This window comes from Camelus ferus, chromosome 8 (assembly GCF_009834535.1).
Source record: "Camelus ferus isolate YT-003-E chromosome 8, BCGSAC_Cfer_1.0, whole genome shotgun sequence".
In the NCBI taxonomy this organism is placed as follows: Eukaryota; Metazoa; Chordata; class Mammalia; order Artiodactyla; family Camelidae; genus Camelus; species Camelus ferus.
Window position 1 is genome coordinate 66,509,943 of NC_045703.1, and position 23,263 is coordinate 66,533,205.

General features: G+C 42.4%; 1 protein-coding gene across 8 annotated transcripts in view; it reads left to right on the plus strand.

Annotated features, from left to right (window-relative positions):
• The window catches only part of SYTL3 (synaptotagmin like 3), a 78,247-nt gene that overhangs the window by 10,233 nt on the left and 44,751 nt on the right, over window positions 1-23,263 (plus strand). For 7 of the 8 annotated variants that reach the window (XM_032485266.1, XM_032485261.1, XM_032485265.1 and 4 more), the window contains exons 2-4: window positions 5,411-6,040; window positions 7,776-7,994; window positions 17,708-17,772. In XM_032485266.1, the coding sequence (XP_032341157.1) occupies window positions 5,931-6,040; window positions 7,776-7,994; window positions 17,708-17,772 (394 nt within the window). In that variant the 5' untranslated portion in view covers window positions 5,411-5,930. Of the gene's footprint in view, window positions 1-5,410; window positions 6,041-7,775; window positions 7,995-13,853; window positions 14,006-17,707; window positions 17,773-23,263 lie in introns of those variants that run through there. The other variant, XM_032485267.1, reaches the window with a different exon arrangement.

A 23,263-nucleotide genomic window follows, 5' to 3' on the forward strand; every position in this document is an offset into this window, starting at 1 on the left:
GTAAGTAAGGAGAAAGGTCCTGAATCAGGTAGCAGTTAATCTGGACCTTGAAAGATTAACAACAATAATAATGATACTATGACTACTACCATCAATTACAGGTAACATTTATCCCTGGAGTATCATATGCTCGCCACTGTGATCTGAGAACTTCATATGTATCAACACATTCAATCCTCACGACGGCTCTAAGAAGTGGGTGCTATATTCCTGTCTACTTTATAAAGAAGGAAATTAAATCCTGGGGGCTTCTGTGACTTGCCCAGCGTCTCTGTAGTTAGTCAGGGGCAGAGCAGAGCTAATCACCCAGTCAGGCTCCAAACCCTGCTTTCTGGACTGTTCCCCTCACTGCCTTCAAGTTAATTCGATTGGGGTCGGGGGGAGGGAGAGCAGGGGTGAATGCATGGAAAAAGAAAAGTGTGTGATGTGCTCAGGGAATAGTCTAGAATGTGTTCAATACAAGTGCATTGGAGCGTTTTGTGGGAATTAAGGATGGACAGTCAGATCAGGGACCAGTCTGTACTTTAGAATTTGTTTGCAGGCAGTGGCGAACCTGGGCTTCTTTACTAGGGGAGGAATGACATATTCCCCGCTCAGTGGGGTTAAATGTACTGTCCTTCACCCAAGATGTCCTCTCACTCCCATTCCTCAGACCAACAACTCTTCTTCCAGTCTCAGCCGGTGTCATCTCTGCCATGAAGACTTTCCTGTCTTTTGTCACGAGTCTCTCTCTCACTCACCACCCTTTCAGTGCTATCCCCACTGTTCCGTCGGTTGCCCGCAGCCATCTGCATGCAAGCTAATGGGTACAGCCAGCACTGGACCCCATCAGTTGCCCCTGCTACCCACTTTGTGAGTGTGACGGATGCCATGATCACACTCACTCTGTCATCCCAGACAGTAGTACATAGCGTAGTGCAAGGCACACGCAAACTGACTTTAATAGGTGTCATGTAATTCTCTTACAACCTCCATTTTTGACTCAAAAACATTACAGAAATCTAAAGCCTCCAAGAGAGAAGTATATTTGTTCTATCTATGTTTTGAAGAATTTGAAAAATAATCCAATGTGGCTTCTAATTTCTTGTGAGTGTGGGTGACCAGAAATGGAATCTGTAAAGGTGTACCTTGGTTTGCTAGTCCACCAGCTGAATGGCATTCTGTCTGACTTTCTTGGTATTTACCGTGGGTCTGTGCTGCTTGCTAATTAACTTCACCTGGTGCCCTAGAAGCCTCTATTGACTAGGAAGAAGTTTACTAAATTAATTAATTAAATTAAAAAATAGTAAGTCATTGCCATGGTCTGGGGGCACCTTGTCTTGGATAAATAGATTATAGGCTAAGAATAATTTTACTGAATCATTTTTGAGTGATTTGAAAGATGGATTTCAGCGCAGAATCTCCAAATTGGCTGTTGATATAAAACTTACAAGAATTCAAATGCCAGCCTAACAGAGATAAAGTGAAGAAAAAGCTCCAGATTCTGTTCAAGATCCAGTTGAAATAAATTAAATAATTGTTATTGAAAGAGAAACTCTGAGCTCTCAATTATGACCTGGAAATCAGACCTGGAACTGCATAAGCAAACAAACCCACAGTTAAACCCAAATCTCCATACAACTTAAAACAACAAAAACAACAGCCAATCCTCTATTTTCCCCACTCCATTCTCTTAAAACCCAATAGCATGTTGAAAAATGAGCAAGAGAATAATACACGTCGTTTGATTTGTAAGTGACCTGAGAAATTACTGGACGTGGACAAATGCAGACTTTTTCAGTATATGGCCTTAGTGATTCAAATACTATAAGAAATGGTGCCCTCAGTCATGCAAATTTCTGAAATGATAAACAGCTTTTGTTAAAGTTCTAAACAAAAACTTCCTTCAAATTATACAATAGTTGCATTCTAGAAAAGTCAGAGTATATTAAAACCCTGAAAAACATACTTTATGCTTATATGAGTTAAATTCTATTATCAGATAATTATAATTTTCCCCTTGTTGAATTATCTGGTAACATAGGGTAACATAACATTTGTAGGGGAATGCAAGATAATTCTTTGTCACTGTGACAACTGAAAACACCCCACAAATTTCTAGAGGGAAGTATGGTGCTGACCCCCCACCTTGAAAATACTGAACCAGTCCCAATATGATGAAGCATATGTGGCTCAAACGTGTGGAATGTCTAAGCCACCAAGCCAGATGGGTTACCAGGACACAGGAAACCAAAGAGAAAACATCCCCCCAGGTGTTTGTTAAATCTCACCACGAACCACCCTGGGTGCTGCTCGCTGCAGTGCTGATTGCATCAATTCGAAAAGTCACCCTTGTTTAGAGAGCATCTGAACACAGATCCTCCAAGTTACAGAAAAAGGTACATTTCAATCCAACAATCGAAGGATTTACTCTTAGTAGTGATCAACGAAATGCTCGAGTAACTGAAGGTTTATAGAAGCCAGAGTGAAAATCTCTCGGTCAAGAATAAAAGCACAGAGGGATGGACCTCTAGTTTTCTGAGCTTTATCCCTGTATCACCTTGGAATACCAGAAAGCACCATGTTTTGGTCTCTGAAATGCTTTCGATGAGTTACAGTCTGGTGCTGCATCCTTAGTTAAAGGGAGTCAATATAATGATGCTACATGAAGCACAGTTTTGCATGTTCTGCCAAACCACTGCTCAGGTGATCGACTACCTTTACACCCTGAGAATGTCCTTGTTTTCAGTTCACTGGGACTAGACACTCCACCGTGATTTTTGGTTTTGTTTCGATCTGTTTCGTTTTGCCTTGGTTACTAGGAAGGTCAGAGATACATCTGATGCCCAAGTATAGTGACTGTTTCACTGAAGGTTCCTTGTAGAAATTGTCTGCCCCTTTCACTCTGGCTGCTGCCGTTTCTCTGACTTTAATTGTCCTCTGTCTGTTTTTATTGTGAACTACGTCATATTTCTGTTACAAGTAGGATAGGGTGTAAACTAACAGTCACTAAGTCAGGTACCCTAAGCACCTGAACAGTGCCTGGCACATTTGGGTGCTTAGTCAATATTTACTGTATAAATGGATGATGCATGAATCCCAGAAAGGAACTGATTTTCACTTTTCTAGGACTAGCAGTGGATGGCCACTAGGGGGAGGAAGAGCTCCCACTCATCCCTGCAAAGGGCTTGCTGAGGCCACAGGCATGGGTTTGGTAGAGGATAGCAGTGTTTTTAAATAACTGAATCTTGTATTTCTGGAATAGGTAAGGCCTAGACACCTGAAGGAGTGAACACTGAGTACCCCAGGGGTCGCCCAGTGAGGCGTCATTTCCAGCCCAGTGCTGCACTGGTCCTGCCTCACTGTGGAGCGGAAGACCAGGGCCGGACAGCAGAGCCCAAAGGCCATGTGGAGAGAAGGCTCAGTGCACAGATCGCATGTTCTGAGCCAAGTGCAAAACTTTTCATTTAAAATACTTAAGATACAGGGAGAGGGTATAGCTCAGTGGTAGAGTGCATGCTTAGCATGCACGAGGTCCTGGGGTTAATCCCCAGTACCTCCATTAAAAAATAAATAAATAAACCTAATTACCCCCTCCCCAAATACTTAAGATAGAAACAGGATAGTTCTTGGCCCAGCAAGTATAGTTACTAGATTAGAAATAAGAAAAAACCAAGAAGAACCAAGGGGCATGTTTAGAAGAAATAGACTCATGCAGTTGTTGACGTGGTGGCAGTTTGCACGTTACCACTTAGCACTTGGGTGCACCCCGTTTCATTTCACTTTCCTCTTTCCCAGAGGCTCAGAGCCTCGGGGAACTACAATCTGCATGTTCTGTCTGTTCCTCTGGAATCCGGGGCCCGAGGAGGGATGAGCCTTTGTCCCTGACTGGCTGGAGCCCCAAGTCCTTGTCACTGTCATTTTCCCACCGTCTACACAGGAAGCCTTTTGGGATTGCTTGGGATTGCTTTCCTGAAGATCAGAGACCAGCCCTGGCTTCCCTCCTCTTGGGCAACCTTGGCAATTTGAGTGAGCCGTGTATTTCCACTTTATCCTACAACAGAGAAACTGACGAAGTTCAATCCCTTACACCAGGGGTCCTTAGCCTTTAGGCCCATGAACTTGGACATGAGAACAATTTACATCTTTATTTTCATTAACCTGTAACTAAAATTTAGCATTTCCTTCCAGTCTTTTTTTTTCTTTTTATTTATTTATTTGCTTATTTATTTTATTGAAGTATAGTCAGTTACAATGTGTCAATTTCTGGTGGAAGCATTTCCTTCCACTTGGAATATAAGCATCAAACCACAGTAGAACTATCAGGACTTGTGGCTGATACCAACCAAAATTGCAGATGTTTTCATGTCACATTGTATGTTGCAGGTACCTCAAACTATTGTTTACAATCATCGCTACTCTGAAGTTACGGTAGTTGTTAGATTCCTGCTGGATCTTACGCGTCCATGAACGCGTATATTACCATATTATAATTTTTTAAAATTTCAGTATAATCAGTTTTCTTTGTAGCTAATGTATTTTATTTTACGCGTTTAAATATACAGGCTTAGCAGATGACCAAAGATTAAGGGAAAAAGGTTAAGAATCTCTGCTTAAAGAAAATGATCCCTTAGGGCTCTATTAACCTCTCATTCGCTGATTTACTATGGATCATAAATTAATATAATGTGGGTTTCTGTTGATGCTGAACAAAGGGAGTTTAGCTTCTGAAGCATTGAAATGAGGTATTATTACTAAAGGAGTCATGTAGATTTGATGACAAAATGTCTCTATAGGAAAGTATATCGATTAGATCTACATTTTCTGCTTTTCATTGATATGCATCTATCCAGTGTTTTATTAATTCAGTGCTGTCTTCTTGGTTGCGGGGAAGAGCAGATTGGAGGTGATGTGTGTCCAATGTCACCAATGGAAAAGAAAGTAGGAGGCAAGTATGCAGAACCGGCCAATGAGCCTTAAACAGAAGCAAGATCCCCATGCAGGAGGCGCTTGCTGAAAACCATTAAACACCATAAATAGTTGGTAGATTGAAGTTGTGGTGACATCCTTTTATACATCCCTAATTGATTAAAAATTTTTTTTGAGTTTTGAAGTTAATAGTAAAAATAACAGCAGTTGAGAACATGATTCTTCTAATGTATTTTCAATGAAGATGATGTACACTAAACCTGGACCTTTATGCATCTGGTCACTCAAGGTACAGAATTTGTATTAGAAAAATTCAAGTGTGGGAGCTTGATGCTTTTAGAAACATGAGAAAGCCAATTTAATAAAATTTAAAATCCGATGTTATCATCATGGCAGAAAATGCAAAGACCTGTCCGTGTAGAACATTTTGTCTTTTCTGAACAAACACTGCGGAGATGCACAAGCCAGGGGAATGCTGCCATGCTTGTTGTCTTTTCCACAGGTATTGACCTGGCTGGGCTTTTCATGATCATCACTGCTGACCTGAAAACATCTAAAGGAGAAGTTTAGCTTCTGGAAGTCGTCGATACTCTTCTGACTGCTGTTTGTAAAATCGCCTCAGATTGGGGATTATTTTTGCTTTGCAGAAATTATCTGCTTGGAGCCCTGCATAATTTGTAACAATCTCTGGGAAAACCTCAGGAAAAAAGATATGCTTTTGACTTAGACGGATGTCAGAGGGTGCGGCAGGACCCAGTGAAAGGGCTCCTCAGGTGGCGGGAGGCTCTGAGAGCGACAGTTTCAGCCGAGGGACAGCTTCTTGGGGACTTTCTTCTCCCAGGAAGGTGACAGTCTAAAAGAAAAAAAAAAAAAAAACAAAACCACAAGCAACATAGTTGCCAGTGAAATAAGAGAGGGAGTGCTTCACGCGGAGCTGCTGCTGGACTCTCGGCGCTCACCCGCGGGGCAGGAGCACAAGACCATGGAGTGACCGTCAGCGTGGGTCTGAGGAGAGACAGGAGATGGCTCACGAAGTCACCCTGAATTCCCTCCAGGAGTCAGAGCGCGAGGTGATTCTCCAGGTCCTGTACCGGGACCGGGTGGTTCAAAACATCGAGGAGGAAAGGATACGGTAGGCTGCCATTCAAATGGGTGGAATTCTTGGGGACTTTGGCTTTTCCTGCTCAGAAGCTGCTTCTGATCGGCACATTGCTCCTTGCTGACAGCACTGCCGGCCTCCCACTCAGCCTCTCGGCTGACAGGTGTGGGAAGGGAGGGCTGTGGGGGGGAGATGAGCTCTGCTGTGTAACTTAGCATCGGGGATGGTGAGGGAAATCCTGCCTTTGTTTTTCCTTAAAAACAATGCCTTTTGGTGATAAGGTTGCTGCCTGCCTGTGTGCCTGTCCAATTGCCTACTTTGCAGGAATAATTCAAGGGACACTTTCAGACTTCTCATACCCCCTTCCAGGGAAAGCCCTCTGGCTGAGGATTTTCCTAAATTATTTTTGGTGGTAACTGAAGGCGCAAAGAAAGCACCTTAAAAACAGCAAATCTGCTGGAGTCCCTTCCTGTCTTTTTCTTCGCTCACTTTTGGTTCCCAGCCGGCTTTGAGGGAAGGAGGGGATAAAGTCTGAACCTGCCCAGCCTGCTCCCTGACCGATGTGTCAACAGAGAGCTTCTTTCCTCTCTGCCTCTAAGCTGCACCCGCTGTTTGACATTGGTTAACCCTTAGTAAAGCAGGGCTGGACCATCAAAACGGTGTCTGTTGTTAGCTGTCAAGATTTGTCTTTAATATGGTGATGGTTTTGTTTATCGTGTTTGTGGAGGATGGGTGGGCTAGAAAATAAGTAAACAGAGTAGGCTTTTTGGTTTGCTTTTTTTTTTAACGGCAGAACTCTCTCAGAGTCTGCCAGGAAAAGTAAACATGTAAAAGGAAACTTTGGACAACTAAATGTTTGAGGACTGAGAGAAAATTTCTGGTTAACCAGAAGGTACAATCTATCCTCCCCAGTTATCCCAAAGCTCTCTAAGTGTACTTAGAATTTTAATCCACTAAAAAAAATAAAATACACTGAACAAAATGGAATTTTCTTTGATGAGTAACAATCTTTCAGTGACTTAAAAACACCATTTTCATTATTAACAAAGAAACATGGATACTGTGGTAAAAGGTTTTGCTCCAAAGGGTACTGATTCTAGGGCAAATCCTGAAAGTTGGATGTCAGTGTGTTTCTTGGGATTAACTTCTCTCTTCTAAAAGTGAGTAACAGAGACATTTCATGAGAGAGTATTTTGTTAATGATACCTTTTGGGGTCCAATGTGTGTCCCTCTGCACTAGGGCTGTTGTCCTGGGGAAATGGGGACTGAAAGTAACTGACTACCCTTAAAAAACAGTAGCAAGCATAGCATCACTTAAATAACTTTAGGGGGTAACTTACAACAACAGCAGGCGTGTGTACTGTGTATTTACAGATCTTTCCCTGCCTTGCATATTAGAATTGATGCCATTATCTGTGTTTGTCCTCTTTTCCTGTTCTTGCTTACCATTATAATGCCCTTTGGGCATGAAGGGATGAACAGCAGCTAACTCCTGTGCCAGGCGTAGTGCTTATGCTTTGCCAGTTAATCCTTACAGCAACACTGGGAGGTAAGGCTTTCACAGTCGAGAGGACCTCTGAGCCTCGGCTCCGAGAGGTCGTGTGAGATCCTGGTCCACACGGCCGTGTTGGAACCTGGGGATGTTGGATGCCAAAGTCTTTCTCTTTTGCCACACATGGTGCTGTTGGGGCCCTTGCCACGTGGGAGTTTATCTGGCGTCTGTCCTCCCTCTCAGTCGTACCTTATTATTTAACTCCCGGGGCCACAGGAAACTGAAGACGCACCTGCAGCATCTCAGGTGGAAAGGCTCGAAGGGCGCCAGCCAGGAGTACAAAGAGGAGTCCTGTGCCCGCTGCCAGCGGGGCCTGGGGCTCCTGCTGAACCGGGGGGCTGTGTGCCAGGGCTGCAGCCACCGCGTGTGCTCCGAGTGCCGAGTGTTCCTGAGGAGGACCCGCGCCTGGAAGTGCACCGTGTGCTTTGAGGACAGGTGAGGATGGGGGGCGTGGAGATGTGGGGACAAACCGTTGAGAACGACAGCTGTCCCCGTCAAACTCTCTCGCTACAGTTTTACCCAGAGCTAAATATGGAGCTGCCTTTCTAGATGTGGAAGTTATTGTAATTCAAAATACATTTGGTTATATGAAAAAATGTTTTTTTTTAATTTACAAAAGTTTGTAATGGCTAAGGATCAGCTAACCTAGGAGTTAAAATTCATTTCAATTTCTTAACTAGGTGTCTTATTTTCTTAGAGCTTAATTTATCTCTTTCAGGAAAAGTGGAATGAATTGTAACATAGGGAGTATCAGAGTGGTCCTGGGCAGTTTTTTATAAAGCTTCATAAAATAAGGCTGTTTTGAAGAAGGCAAGCTGACCTGTATTGGATGCTCTAATAAAGAAATGGATGTGCTTTTTTTTTTTAATTTGCACTCTTTTTTATTGAAGTATAGTCAGTTTACAATGTTGTGTCAGTTGCTGGTGTACAGCATAATGCTTCAGTCATACATATATTCATTTTCATATTCTTTTTCATTAGGGGTTACTACAAGATATTGAATATGGTTCCTTGTGCTATACAGTAGAAACTTGTTTATCTATTTTATATGTACTAGTTAGTATCTGCAAATATCGAACTCCCAATTTATCCCTTCCCACCCTCTTTACCCTCTGGTAACCATAAGTTTGTTCTTTATGTCTGTGAGTCTATTTCTGTTTTGTAAATAAGTTCATTTGTGTCTTTTTTTAGATTCCACGTTAAAGTGATATCATATGGTATTTTTCTTTCTCTTTCTGGCTTACTTAGAATGACGATCTCCAGGTCCATCCATGTTGCTGCAAATAACATTGTTTCATTCTTTTTATGGCTGAGTAGTATTCCATTGTGTATATGTGCCACATCTTCTTTATCCAGTCATCTGTTGATGGACCTTTAAGTTGTTTCCATGTCTTGGCTATTGTAAACAGTGCTGCTATAAACATTGGGGTGCATGTATCTTTTTGAATTATAGTTTTCTCTGGCTAAATGCCCAGGAGTGGCATTGCTGGATCATATGGTAAGTCTATTTTTAGTTTTTTAAAGAACCTCTGTACTGTCCTCCATAGTGGCTGCACCAATTTACATTCCCACTAACAGTGTAGAAGGGTTCCTTTTTCTCCATACCTTCTCCAGCATTTATTATTTGTAGGCTTTTTGATGATGGCCATTCTGACTGGTGTGAGGTGAAGCCTCATTGTAGTTTGATTTGCATTTCTCTAATAATTAGCTATGTTGAACATCTTTTCATGTGCCTGTTGGCCGTCTGGAGAGATGTCTATTTAGTTCTTTTGCCCATTTTTGGATTGGGTTGTTTGTTTTTTTGATACTAAGCTGTATGAGCTATTTGTATATTTTGAAAATTAGTCCCTTGTCAGTTGCATCATTTGCAAATATTTTCTCCCAAGGAAATGGGTGTGCTTTCTATTAGTGATCGACTCAGTCTACATTTATTCTAATCTTTTGGTGTTGTGAGGTTTGAAAAATTTTTTGAACATGGCATTGGTTTTTTTAACTACCCATTTTGAAAATGATAAAGAACATATTTGGCTTGATCTCACAGTGTTTGGGCTGGTCACTGACTGCCTGAAAACACGGGCGGTGTTTCTGTTTGTTGGGGAAGCGTGTGTACAAGGACATCACGTTACTTGTGGGAAGGGAGAGACGTTTGCCTGCTGCAAGTCCAGGAGAGTAATCAGAGACCCTGCCATCTGAAAACAGCTTCTACATGTTGCTGCAGATGCAGAGTGCCCCAGGGGACAGAGACTGTGAGGGGTGCTGACACAGTGTGTGCCTAGCTGCTGGGTTTTCTCTCCCCCTAAATCAGGAGAACTGTGTTTATCAGCACCCTGATGTTAATCTCCTTAAATTTCCCAGCCCTTTGCAGGGCTTCATGGATCTCAATCAGTCACTCATTCAAAGGTGAGTCAGTCAAGCAGATTTCCTTGCTCCTGATGGGGAGGCCTCCCATCATGAAACAGGCCAAGCCCCACCCACGTGTATCAAGGTTACCTCTGGGCATCTCATGTTTCCCCGGTTTGCCAGAGCCAACGCCAGTCAGGCTTTTCTTTGCTTGAGAGGAAAAGACAAAGGCAATACTGTTGTGCTCAGGCAGTTCTGGGCTCTGGAGAGAGTAGGGAAGGCCCTGAGATCTTCATCCCCTATTTCAGTCAACCAAATGTATTTGCTGTCTAATGATAAACAGTGCGTGATAAGGTATTAAACTCTTCAGCCTTTTTTCTTCTTCTAACTATAACTTCTATATTCTTCTAGTTAACTATAAGCTAAAGATCAAAACAGGAGGACAGGGCTGAGGCCACCTCCCAGGAACCCAGTCCTGTTGATACCTCCACGCCGGAGGGCACGGTGCCTGGAGCGTTGTAACTTCACCCCTGTCAGCACACAGTGTGATTTCTAAAACCCCAGCTTCCTTATGTTGAAATAAGGATGCTTTTCAAAATACCTAAGATAATTGCGTTGCTCTGAGTGAACTGGCACAGGAAACCATGTGGGAGAGAGCTCATATATAATTTATAACAGCACATACCCCCTGTCTTTTTTCTCTGTTTCCTTTCTTTGAAGCTCCCTGCTCTCTGTCCAGTGTCCGCTCTGGGCTGCCAAACCAAAGAAAAGGCTTAGTAAACTTCAGGGTGTTTGAATATATGTATGTATATACATATATATATTTTATATATATATGCATGCCTGGGACATTGTGCTGTATGCCAGAAATTGACACATTGTAACTGACTGTACTTCAATTAAAAAAAAGAAAGAAACTTTAGGGTGTTTGACTGTCACAAATGAGCAGCAACCTGGATGGGGTTTTGACCCATTTTCCTCCCTCTTCTTTCTCAGCTGGAGGCTTGTTCCTTAAGAAACAGATTTGTTATGGGAACAGGAGGAGAAAATAGGTTTTAAAATCAAGAAAGAGGAAGCTCTAGGGTAGCTTTTTTTTTTTTTTTTTTTTTAATCAAAACCGATGTAGAGATTGCTGCAGTCAGTGTGAAAGGCCTGTGACCAGCGCTGGCCTTGAGCTTGTGTTGGGGTCCAGGAGGCCCCCTAGGTTTCTGCTAAGGGTCACGGGAGCCCAGGGGAGGGAGAGGTGAGGGAGGGCTGACTTGAGGTGACTTCCCAGATCACCCACGGTGGGAACGTTGCTGGAAGTGGGCCGGGGTTAGAGAGGAGACGGGCATCGTCAGGAAGAGGGAGCACCATGGGGAAGATGTGGACCACTCACCACGTGGGAGGCTGTGCTAAGCATTTCTTTACATAAGTGTTTTATTTAAATCTGAAAACAATCGTACATGACAGCTATTACTATTACCCCAGTTTTCCAGGGGAAGAAATTGAGGCTTAGAGACACAGGCTAGATAGTCCAAGACCACGTAGTCAGTGAGACTAGAACCAGATCTCCCTTCTCCGCCCTCTCCTGCCTGCTGGGAGACTCGCCCCAGGGGACAAGGTCTTAAAAGTCACTCAGAAGAGATTGGATTGGAGGCTGTGGGAAATGGGGCGGGGGTGGGGCGAGCATACACACTTCACCAGAAGAAAGCCACAGAGAAGTCCCCCCGTGCTCTGCAGGGTGGACTCAGGAGGGGACAAGGGAGGTGGACTAGGCAGGTGAAAGTCTAATTGTCTTTGAAGCCTTACATTACCAAACACAGAGTAAAAAAGAAATTTCAAGGATGCTTTTTGAAAAAGTTTATTTTTGAAAGGTGTATCTTGTGCTTGCTAACAGAAATGTTTTCACAGTAGTTTGAGTATCATTCCTTTTGTTGAAGCTGAAATTTCTTCTGTGGTCAGCACTTGATTCGTCACTGCGGGTCTTGCTTTTAAAACCTTTTTGAGATGAGTAAGCTTTCCGCATCCCGAAGTCTTTTGTTCATACTTGAAGTTGTCCCCTTACTCAGTTCAGTGGAAACGCTTTGCCCTGCAGGAAGGTCATTGCCAGGAGGCCGATTCCCCAGGCTGGCACTGGGCGTGGTGGTGAAGTCCCACCTTCGTAAATGCTCTGGGCTGAAATAGAGGCGAGAGTTGAGGGCACTGGGGGTGTCGGGGTACCAGACAGACTTGTAGGTTCTTTCCAGTCGTTTGTTCATAGAATTTCTGCAACAACAGACCCATGTCCACAGACCAGATCAAGAGTGTACTCCAGTGCCAGACAGAAGTCACGGGTGGATTTACTGTCGTTAGATGATTCAGCTCCCGTACTGTCTCACGAGTGCAGATACCTCTGAGACCATGATTTCCCAAATTGCAGGTTCTTTATTCTGATTCATTTTCTGTCAACTAAAGTGCCTCGCCAAAGAATTTTTTCCCGGAAGAGCACATGGGTAGCATGTGTTCTAAGCCGTTGCCTATTTGAGGCACCTCCCTCAGGTGCCTTCCCTCCTGAGTAATGACTCTGCTGGGTTTTAAAATCTCGGGGCCCCAACTTTTCATCTCAAAGTTCAGTTAATGCATATTGTTGTCTTTTACAATTTAATGTGACAGAGACATCTGAGGCTAGTTTTATTTTTATTTCTTTATTGATCATGTGGATTTTGTGGGGTTTTGTGGGGGGAGGGAATTAATTAGGTTTGTTTGTTTGTTTTTTATTTAATGGAGGTACTGAACCCAGGACCTCGTGCATGCCGAGCATGCTCTCTACCACTGAGCTATACCCCCACCCCGATCATCTGGATTTTATGTACTAGATTCATTGTTTTTTTCGTATCCTTGTAATTAAAAACAGTTTCTAATACACTCCTGGGTCTGAGTTTCTCCACATTGATTTGTATGTAATAAGGAAAGTTCCTTTGAGCTGCCTGTCTCTTGGATTTGCTTGTTTTATTTTTTTAAAAAATCATTTTTAATTGTGGCTAAGTAGGCATAACAAGAAATTTGCCATCTTAGCCATTGTTAAGTGTACAGTTGAGCAGCATTAAATACATTTAAGACTGTGGGTAATCATTGGTCAAATCCATTTCACCTGCTAATCAAGGTCCTTTACAAAAGACTCGCATGTCCTTCAAACAGCAAGTGGCTTAAACAGTAAGATGCTTGCCCGAGTTGTTTTCCAGGAACTTGGAGTCAGCTGCATCTAGTTTTAGCTGAGCTGGTTAAGACTGGATGCGACCACTGCCCCTTCAGCTGGGCATGCATGTGTGTCTGCTCCGTGACTGTTCGACATCAGAGGGCAGAAAACTCCACCCTCGGGTCAGGCCGAGCACCTGTTTTCCAGCGTGCAGAGGCCTGTAGCCCAGTGACGCCTGCGCAGAACGAGGATGCCAGGCACCTTTTTCCAGTCACTTTTCCCCAAGCTCCCCTCGCTCAGACCTGCCCTTCTTCTTTATTCTTCATCCCATCAATACCCTGAGCCCCTTGCTTTGGGAAGTGGGTCTCAGACCCACTCCCTGTCGTTGCTGCAAACCTGGGCGTCTCAGCGTTTCAGCTTGCTGTGCTTGGGGCAAACGAACCTGGCTTGGTAATACATTCATATTGTTGTGCTTGTTCTTTTATGAGGGGGTAATTGGGTTTATTCATTTATTTCTATTTGGAGGAGGTACTGGGGATTGAACCTGGGGCCTCGTGCGTGTAAAGCATCCGCCCTACCACTTGAGCTGTACCCTCCCCCCCAGAACTTCTTCATCCTGCAGAACTGAGGCTCTGTACCTGTTAGACAACTCCCTGTTCCTCCCTCCAGGCCCCTGGCAGTACCCATTCTACTTTCTGTCTCTATGAATATGACTACTTTATGTCCCTCATATAAGTGGAATCACACAGTTCCATCTTTTTGTGACTGGCTTATTTCACTGAGAGTACTGTTTTCAGGGTGCATGGACCCCCGCTCCCACCCGCTTAGAGGGAAAGACGCCATCAGACCTCATTGCCACCTTGGCTCCACCGATGTCGGTCCTGCCTTATCCCTTCTGTCCTCACGGTGCTCCCTGCAGCGGTGGGAATATTCACTCACCAACCCACAGGTATTCGCCAGCCCCACCCTGTGCCTCAGTTGTGCTCGGGGCTGTAGGATGCAGCACTGAATATGGTGCGGGTGGGAGGGGGACCCGCCTCCCCTCTGTGGTCAAGTAAAGGAGTTATTCATGTTTTGCAAGAAATGGTGGTAGCAGCTTGATAAAAATCATTTCTTTATCTTCATCTTGATTCAGACTCCTCTGCTCGTTGCCTCGGATTTAATCACAATGATCAGTCTTTTTTCCTGTAAGAACATTGAAATCAGATCAACAGAACTGGTTGGGGTGGAAAGAAACCTCAACTGTTTTGTCTGTAACTAAAAACCGTCTTAGATGCAAAATTATTTGAAGTAAAACAAATTTGTTTCAGTTGTTTGGGTGCACAGGACTGTTTTAGCTGAGAATTACCAAGCGGTTGGACAAGCTAGTTAGAAGTTGGGTTGATCTCAGTTGTATAATATTTGGCTTCTTCATTTGGAGCTTCTGCAGCTTGTTGGTAAGCCACCAAGGCTTTCTTGAGACTTCTCTGCCATCAGGGCACTGGTTGGAGAGCAAATCTACGTGGGAGATGTGTGTCTTTAGGCTTTCAAAGAATCCTGGTGTGCAGACCAACTTTTCTACCTCTTGTTCATTGAGTGGTGGAAATACATTAAGTAACTCTAGAGAATCATGCTGACTTTTCTTGGAGCATAAAGCATGGGTATGATAGCGTACCCACCTGCAGAAGCCAGTACTTTGGATGCAGAGTAACAATGCATTCCAGCAGGCTTACTTGGCTCACTGCTTGCTGATAGTAATGAGGTCAAACTATCTTTCTGTTAGGGTCCTCCACTCATCGTATTACTACTGAACATTTGTATGCTAGAATTTGCAAAGTGCTTTTCAACAGTTATTTCTCTTTTGCTAATGGAATGACAGCATTAGCAAAGTTCAGGGCTATGAACATGGATGCTGGAATCTCCAGAAGTAAGAGCCATTGATGCACTGAGAGCTTGGCATTGATAGTGATGACTCAAGCAGAGTCAGTGGAAAGTCAGACACAGAACTCAAGTCTCTGACTGTATCTTCTGCTCTCTCCACCACTCTTGGATTTTGCTTTCTGGATGTATTTATCAATTGATAAAAAACGTTTTAAAGAAGCCAGTCCTGATTCTACTTGAGAAATTTTAAGACATTAATCTGTTGCTGAGCTCAGAAAAATTTCCAAGAAGTTTTTGTAGCCAAATTCTGATTGAGTCGTCAGGAAAGAAATAATGCTTCCTTTGGTCCCTGGGAGTCAGGCTACCCTGTGTTGGCCATAATGAGGACAGAGACACTGCAAGGGGCACCACTGCAAGATCGGCTCACCTCTGGCTTAGACAGTTAGCCATAAATGATCCTCCTTATAAGACTTGGGATCTGTGTGGACAGGGAGCCCTTGTGAATGCTTATGAAGCAGCTGATTCTGCAGGAAGGATTTATGGGGAGCAAATCTAGTTCTCAAAGGAAAGAGCCTCAAATGCAAAAAGTGCTTGTCATTGTGTAGTTGAGGACCGGGGTGCTTTCATCCTTCCATCCTTTCGTCACAGATAAGCCCAAGAGACTTGTGGGTTTGTGTCCAAATCTGTCGCTGCTGAGTCAGCTCCTGCTTGAATTTCACAGGTAATCAGTTGGGATTCAATTAGATGATTAGATGGTTACGTCAGATGATCAGCACTAGGAGACCAATATTTTAATTTGCCTGCTTCTTGGATAGGCTCTGAAACCTGGGCTAGAGGACTTTGCAGTAAAATGTTGATTTATTCAGGTGTTTTCACCTTCCTCTCTCCCCGCCCCTTAGCGGTTCCACTCTTCCGTGACTGTGTATTTCAAAAACAGGTGTGTTTACTCCTCCGTGGTGGCCTGTGTCTGCCTAGCTCAGCTGACCATAGAGAGAGTCATGGTTTGCTTGGCTGCTGAATTCTTAGCTCGGATCCCTTTTCCGATCTGAGACCTTGCCCCCTCCTAGCACCTGTCTCATATATGGAAGCTGTGGTCACAGGGTAACGGGCTGGAGCGTGTGAGAGAGTCGATTCGTTGAAAGGGTCACCACCCCCAGGGAAAAAAATCAGAAAGTGAAGTTTATTATCAGATGGAGGCCTCCTTGTTTCCACATTTGATCTTGCTCTCCTGATGTAATTCTTAGACTTTGTCGTGCTTATAAGGATGGATGGAGCATCCTCAGAAACAGAGCAGTTGGCAGGAGTGGTGCTTCAGAGGAGCATGAATTCACCACCCTGTTAATCTCGCCAAACTTTCTTGGTTTTTGATCCTCTGCTTGTCTTCAAGTACCAGAGGGGAAAATGTCCGTTGAGATGCTGAATTCTCCTTCAAGGGTTTTGTGTCAATTCAGTGGATTAGATATCCAAGTTTCTGATTTTATGGATGGAAAATTTTCCCTGTCTCTCTGGAGACATATCACAGTTGCACATTTTATGTATTTTTGACTCTGAATGATAGTGACTGATTATCAGAATTCATTTATCAGAATTAATAAATGCTCTGCATATGTTTTCCTTGTTCTAGTCACTAGGCACCGAGAATAATCACTCACATACTAATCAGAGAATGTAAAAGTTTCTAAGCAGATAAAGGGGAGGATGTTGGTTGATGTCTTTTGACAACTACTAAAGCCCCACAGAGAGATAGGATACTTCTTTTAAAAAAAATGTAGATTGGCATATATTTGTAAACTTACCACTTTGTAAGCATTTAAAAATTCCATTTGAGTTCATATATGGCCTAAAAGAACCTAATGGAGAGTGTATTTTAGTAAGTACTTTATAGAAGAGAATTTGCCATAAGTTGAAGTTTTAATTTTTCTTAAACTTGCATAACCTAGGAATGGACAAGTTTTATGGCACATTATTTTAAGGGTGTTAATAATTTATAGTATCTCTGTGTTTAACTATTTATGTCCCGAAAGACTGTTGACAGTTCTGCCTTTCTGAAGTTCTTTGAGGTTGAGGGGGGATTTCTTCAGAAATTTGGAAACTCTCAAGAGTAAAACATGTTTGGGAAGTTCAGTTTCAAGCAGTGAGCTCACAAAGGGCTCAGCAGGGCTCTGCCTCTTACTTCAACGGGAGGGGATGCAGGGATGGAGCGATGCCCAGGGAGCCACTGTCAGACCGGCTGCCCCACATGAGGTCCCCTGTTTCTCAAGTGGCCCCTGAATCTCCAGTGAAGCACTTTGATCCCATACTCCAGAGCTCAGGTCCTCCCAGGAACCTTCTTAGGTGAATCTGCTCTGTTGGCTTTTGGTAAGTGTTGCGGTTAACTCCACCTGACCTTGACCCAGCCCGAGGATGCTCTCCCTCTTAACCAAGCAGACAGCAGTGAGTTTTTGTTGATTATCCTTCATGCCGTTGCTCCCCACCATAAACGTAAGTTGATCATTTTGATGGCAGTTTTGTTTCTCCTCATATGTTTATTATGTCGGGCACACACACAGGTTAATATGTATGTTATATACATATTACCTCTGGGGTAAGGTGTGCCCAAGCAGAACCTCCCAGGTTCGCTACTTACCAGGCAGATCGCTCAGCCTCTATGGGAATCTGTCAGGATAGGGATTGGAACTCTGAGGCCCTTTGCCAGACTAATATTTCGTGGTATTATCTCCCCACCTCTTATGCGCCAAATACAGCCCCGCCCATCTCTCTCTCTCAGGCCTCCTTTCTGCTTGTTTTCCAGAAATGTGAAAATAAAAACTGGAGAATGGTTCTTTGAGGAACGAGCCAAGAAATTTCCAACTGAAGGTAAATGCTCTTAAAAGTTTACTAAAGTAAAATGATATAGCCCCAGTTTAAAAATACTTGGTGTTGAGATTTTTGAATGTGAAAAACTTAACAAGGCGAGGTATATGGGCCTCTGCCTCTGGTCAGTCCTCCTCTGGTCAGTCCTCCTGTTCCTTTTGTTTAAACTGTCCTATCTCTGCTCCTCAGCTCATGCAGTCACCATCTTTGCTTTGGGGGCTCCCTCTGTACCCCCATTTCTACCTGCTGAAATGCTTCTGTTCTCCGTGAAGTTTCCCTGACTTCCTGCCTCTGGAAGTGACGACTCCTTCCTCTGAAACACCGCTTTGTACATCTCTTCCACAGTTGTTGAAAGTTCCTCATATTATATCATTACTTATGCCTTTCTCTTTTTCTTCACAAGCAGAAACTGCGCTTTTAAAATCTTGTTAGCTCCTTTCAGCACAAAACCTTGTTCATGATCAAAATGATTGAATAACCGAAGACCACAGTGAGTGAACTGTGTTAGGGTTTAGCAGATATTGATGATTATGAAGTGAAGCACATATGATTATGTGGGTGGAAGCATGTATTTGGTCTGTGTACCACCAATGTCTTATGAAGTATTTGCAAAGTTGATATAACGGTGTGATTAGTCGCTGGGCCCCAAGGCCATGGAGAGGATACAGAAGTGCCGTGTCGGAGGATGTGAACTGGACAGATAAGAGAATGACTTATCCCCCAAAGGTGCACACCCGTGTTATCACAATCAAGTGGAGCCTGCATGCTCTGTAGTCCCATCTGTTCATGGTGGTGACATGGGTAGCCACCTCCTCTGTGTTGTGTGACAGTGGGGACTGCACACAGGAGAGCCTAGACTGACTCAGATGGAATGGGGTGGCTGGAAACACCTTTAAAAATAGTGACAGTTTAAGATGAAGAAATAAGCTATTTTGCCTCAACCATAAATGTGTGTTGGCACAGAAAGGAAGCCATTCATTTGAATGTCGATGTCCAGCTTTTATAAAAACACTGTTAATCGAGGTCTGTGCTTAGTCGGTGGTGAATTCTCCCCTGGACTATAGCCCTGACTCTTTCTTACTCAAGGAGAGTGATGTTTCTGCTGAATTTATTAGGAATCTGGAGGGATGCTGAAGACTGATGGGAGTGCTCAAGCAAAAAAAAACAACAACAAAAAAAAAACAAACCAGCAAGTGTGTATGATTTTATCCAGATCTGTGCTTCTTAATCCTTTTTTTCATTAGTTCCCTCTCTCTGGTCTCCAGTCTTGTTAACACTTTTTGCCTAAATATTACCTGTCCATGAAAGTTTCACATCCCAGATGTCTTATATACCTGTTTATGTTTTGAGGCCTTTTGGAGCATACCACAGACCATTGCGACATCTAAGATTTCTTTTATTGAAATGTAATTGGTTTACAATGTTGTATTAATTTCTGGTGTATAGCTAAGTGATTCAGTTATAAACATATATCTTTTTTGATATTCTTTTTCATGTAATAGTCTATTATAATTCATTGAGTATAGTTCCCTGTACTATGCAGTAGGACCTTGTTGTTTATCTACTTTATATATGGGTTTATCTGTAAATCCCAAACTCCCAGTTTATCCCTCCCTACCCCCTCCCCCCCATAACCATACATTTGTTTTCAATGTCTGTGAGTCTGTTTCTGTTTTGTAAATAATTTCATTTGTGTCATTTTTTAAAAGATAGCACATATAAGAGATACCATATGGTATTTTTCTTTCTGGCTTACTTCACATAGTATGACAATCTCTAGGTCCATCCATGTAGCTGCAAATGGCATTATTTTATTCTTTTTCATGGCTGAGTAGTATTCCTGTGTGTGTTTGTGTGTGTGTGTGTGTGTATACCACAACTTCTTATCCAGTCATCTGTCGATGGACATTTAGGTTGCTTTCAAGTCTTGCCTGGGTCTTGGCTAGTATAAATAGTGCTAATATGAACATTGAGGTGCATGTATCTTTTTGAATTAGTTTCCTCTAGAGATATTCCCAGGAGTGGGATTGCTGGATCATAGGGTAAGTCTACTTTTAGTTTAAAGAATGTCCAAACTGTTTTCCATAGTGGCAGCACCAAACTACATTCCCACCAACAGTGTAGGAGGGTTCCCTTTTCTCCACAGCCTCTCCAGCATTTATAGTTTGTGGGTTTTTGAATGATGGCCATTCTGACTGGTGTGAGGTGATACCTCATTGTAGTTTTGATTTGCATTTCTCTGATAATTAGTGATATTGAGCATTTTTTTCATGTGCCTCTTGGCCATTTGTATGTCTTCATTGGAGAAATGTTTGTTTAGGTCTTCTCCCTATTTTTTGATTGGGTTGTTTGGGTTTTTCATTACTGAATTGTGCAATATCTAAGATTTTTTTCATTCTCCAAGTACCGGTTTTTGCCCTCTTGGGACTACCGTCCGCATCCATGTGGTGCAGGTGAGCAATGGCAGCATGGAGTCTTCCTAAATGTTTTATTGTTTTGTTTCTTTAAAATGCTTTTTTGCCTGGAGGCTGGGGTCTTCAGGTGGTGGATAGATTTGCGGTTTTTTTTTCACTTCTAGTCCTAGTTCAACAATAAGACTCTCAGGAGTGAAATTTCTGTTATTTCTCAATACCAACTCAGCAAAGACGTCTCCTGGAATTTTTAAAATACATCGTTGGAGGTTTTAGTATCATTATTTCCATTAGAGAAATTAATTTGCAGGCTAGAACACGTGTGTGCATGTGCATGCATGCCCAGGAGTGGTACCACCTCGTCTTTCCCGCACTCTTCTGGGTGAGTAGAAGTAGGTTATCCTGCAGGTTTACTTGCGATAAAGGGAGGAGGAAAGAACTGAGACCAACTCACTGTGTTTTCCTTCCTGTCCAGTGACTTTCCACAAGAGTGAAGGCATCAGTAAGAAAAATGAGAGGAATGAAATTCAGCCCTCAGCATAAATCATTCTTTTCAATGTCTGTTGTTTTCCTGAGGTGTAAAACAAGCAAACAAAATTTTAAAAAATCCTTCCTTCTCTGCAAGACTTCCTCAAATGCGGCAATGCCTCGTTTCCTTATTGCCCAATTTTAGCAAAGTTGGCTTTTAAGGTTTGGAGAGGTGAAGAAAAAAGCCAACTTGTTGTAAAGTTAGAGAATTTCCAGTTTTGCTGTTACATTTTAGGGAGTTTATAATGTTATTAAAATGATAAATAAAAGTGCAATGAGCACACTTGTAGATAAATCTTTGGCACATCTCTGAATATTTCTAGAAACAGGTCAAGAGGAAAGGTTAAAAACGTTGCCTCCAGAAAGGTTGTACCTTTCTCACCAGTAAAAATTATCCTTTAAGACAAGCAACAACTTTGTCAGTTTGCTAAAACCCCGTTGGTGGTCCAGAATGGTCACTTACTGTTTTCGTTTGAATTCTAATGACTAATGAGATTGAATATTTTCCACCTTTTTGACCTTCTGCAGATGTCCTTCATGTGTTAAGGCTATTTGCTCTTCTTGGTCATATTGGTTACTTATGTATCTTTATGTTTATTAACATACAGAATTTTTTTTCTTGGTGGGTAAATCTACCCTTTCCTATATAATTTCTTTGCTTTTATGCTTAGAGACACCTTCCTTATCCTGCCATCAGTTGTATATCCACATTACTTTCTTCTAATTTTTATGATTTATTTATACTTAACCCTTTTCAATGCATCAGGAGGCCTGATCTAATTTTGTTTTCTTCTCCTAATCATCAGTTTTCTCAATTTGTTCTGCAGTTACTCCCTTTTCCATTGGTTTATAACCCAGGGCCAGTGATTTGCACAGCTTTGGGGCACTGCTCACCTGTACCCAGCCCTGAGCCCCAGGGAGTTGACCATGTGGATACCACACCCAGATTTTGAATTCTTTGAGGGTGGGAACTATGAGCGAATGAATAGTGAATGAATGAAGTAAGGCTAGAGCTGTTTGAAGGTAAAAGGTGATGTCATGCGTAGAAGTACCCACTGTACATGGTGGCACCAAGTAGGCACCTAAGAATGAAAACTTAGCATTCTTTTCCTTTTTGGCATCCAGAAACCTACAGCTAAACATAGTGTCCAAGTGAAGTAATTCCAGGAATCACTATGCCCTCTGTCACCCAATCGCTTATATGCTTTTACTTATCTCTTTTAATGGTCCTGTTGGATGTGTACCGTTTAAGATAAATGCTCCCCAGATTTCCTTGAAAATAAATAAGGTGTAAGTAAGAATCCAATGAAGAACAATAGATATTAATTGTGGCATTTTGTTGTGCTAATTTTCTAACTATTAAAAAGATTTAAAACATAAAAACCCATGAGCCCCAGTTCTCTATTTTGCAGGGAGATGACATGAAAAGTATTTAAACATTTTGCTTTCCTAAAAAATTTCTTTTTCTGGATTACAGACTGGCTTTTTTTTCTTTTCCTGTAAGATGTTATAATTTAATATTTAGTTGTCTTGTCTTAAAATAATTCCTTATATACCATTGTTGCAGTTCATCTGTTATGCCTCAGAATGACCAAAATGCACAGATTTTCTAGGGCATCCAGGGCGTCTTTATGCTGCTCCCTGACCGTTCTGGTACCATAGCCTCCGCCCCTTCACCCTCAGGCATTTGGCAGTCTCTGTACAGAGGGTCTTATTGTGGCTTCTGAGGCCCCTGCTCCAGGATCAGCTGAGAGCTATTTCAGATTAAAGTCAAAGTTCCTGATTCAGTGGGACCAGGTGGGGCTGGGGCATGTATACAGACGTCCCTCGATATCCATCGGGGATTGATTCCAGGACCCCTACAATACCAAAATCCAAGGATGCTCAAGTCTCTTATGTGAAATGGTATATTATTTACCTAACCTACACCCATCCTCCCTTGTACTTTAGGTTCCTTATAATACCTAAGACAATGTAAATACTAAGTAAATAGTTGCCAGTATACAGAAAATTCAAGTTTTTCTTTTTTGGAACTTTCTGGATTTTGCGTGTGTGCATGTGTGAAAGTTTTCCATCAAGGTTGGTTGAACACAGTTGTAGAACTGATGGACATGGGGGCTGACTATATTTAACAAGTCCCCAGATGATTCTTTTTATTCACTTTAAGTTTGAGTGGCACAGGCAAAGGAGCGAATTTAATGAACAATTGGGGTGGAGCTTTTCTAGATCACTAATAACTAGAAAGCAAACTGAAACCTAACTGAAACCTATCTTAATCTTTTGGCGTCTGCTAAGCACATAAAGAGAGTGCCCTCTTCTGGCTCCTTGCTGTACATGCATATGGTTTACTTCATTTTTTTTCCCCTTAATTTTTACAGCCATGACATTTTATGACTTGATATTTGAGCTTAAAAGCAGAAAGATGGTCTCAGTGATCCACTGTATACTTAACCAGGAAATATACATATTTCCCTTCACTATGTCTAATAATTATGAAGGGAAATAACTTCTCTTTCCCCCTCCCAGTAGTGAGCATGATTAGTTCTTTGTGTGAC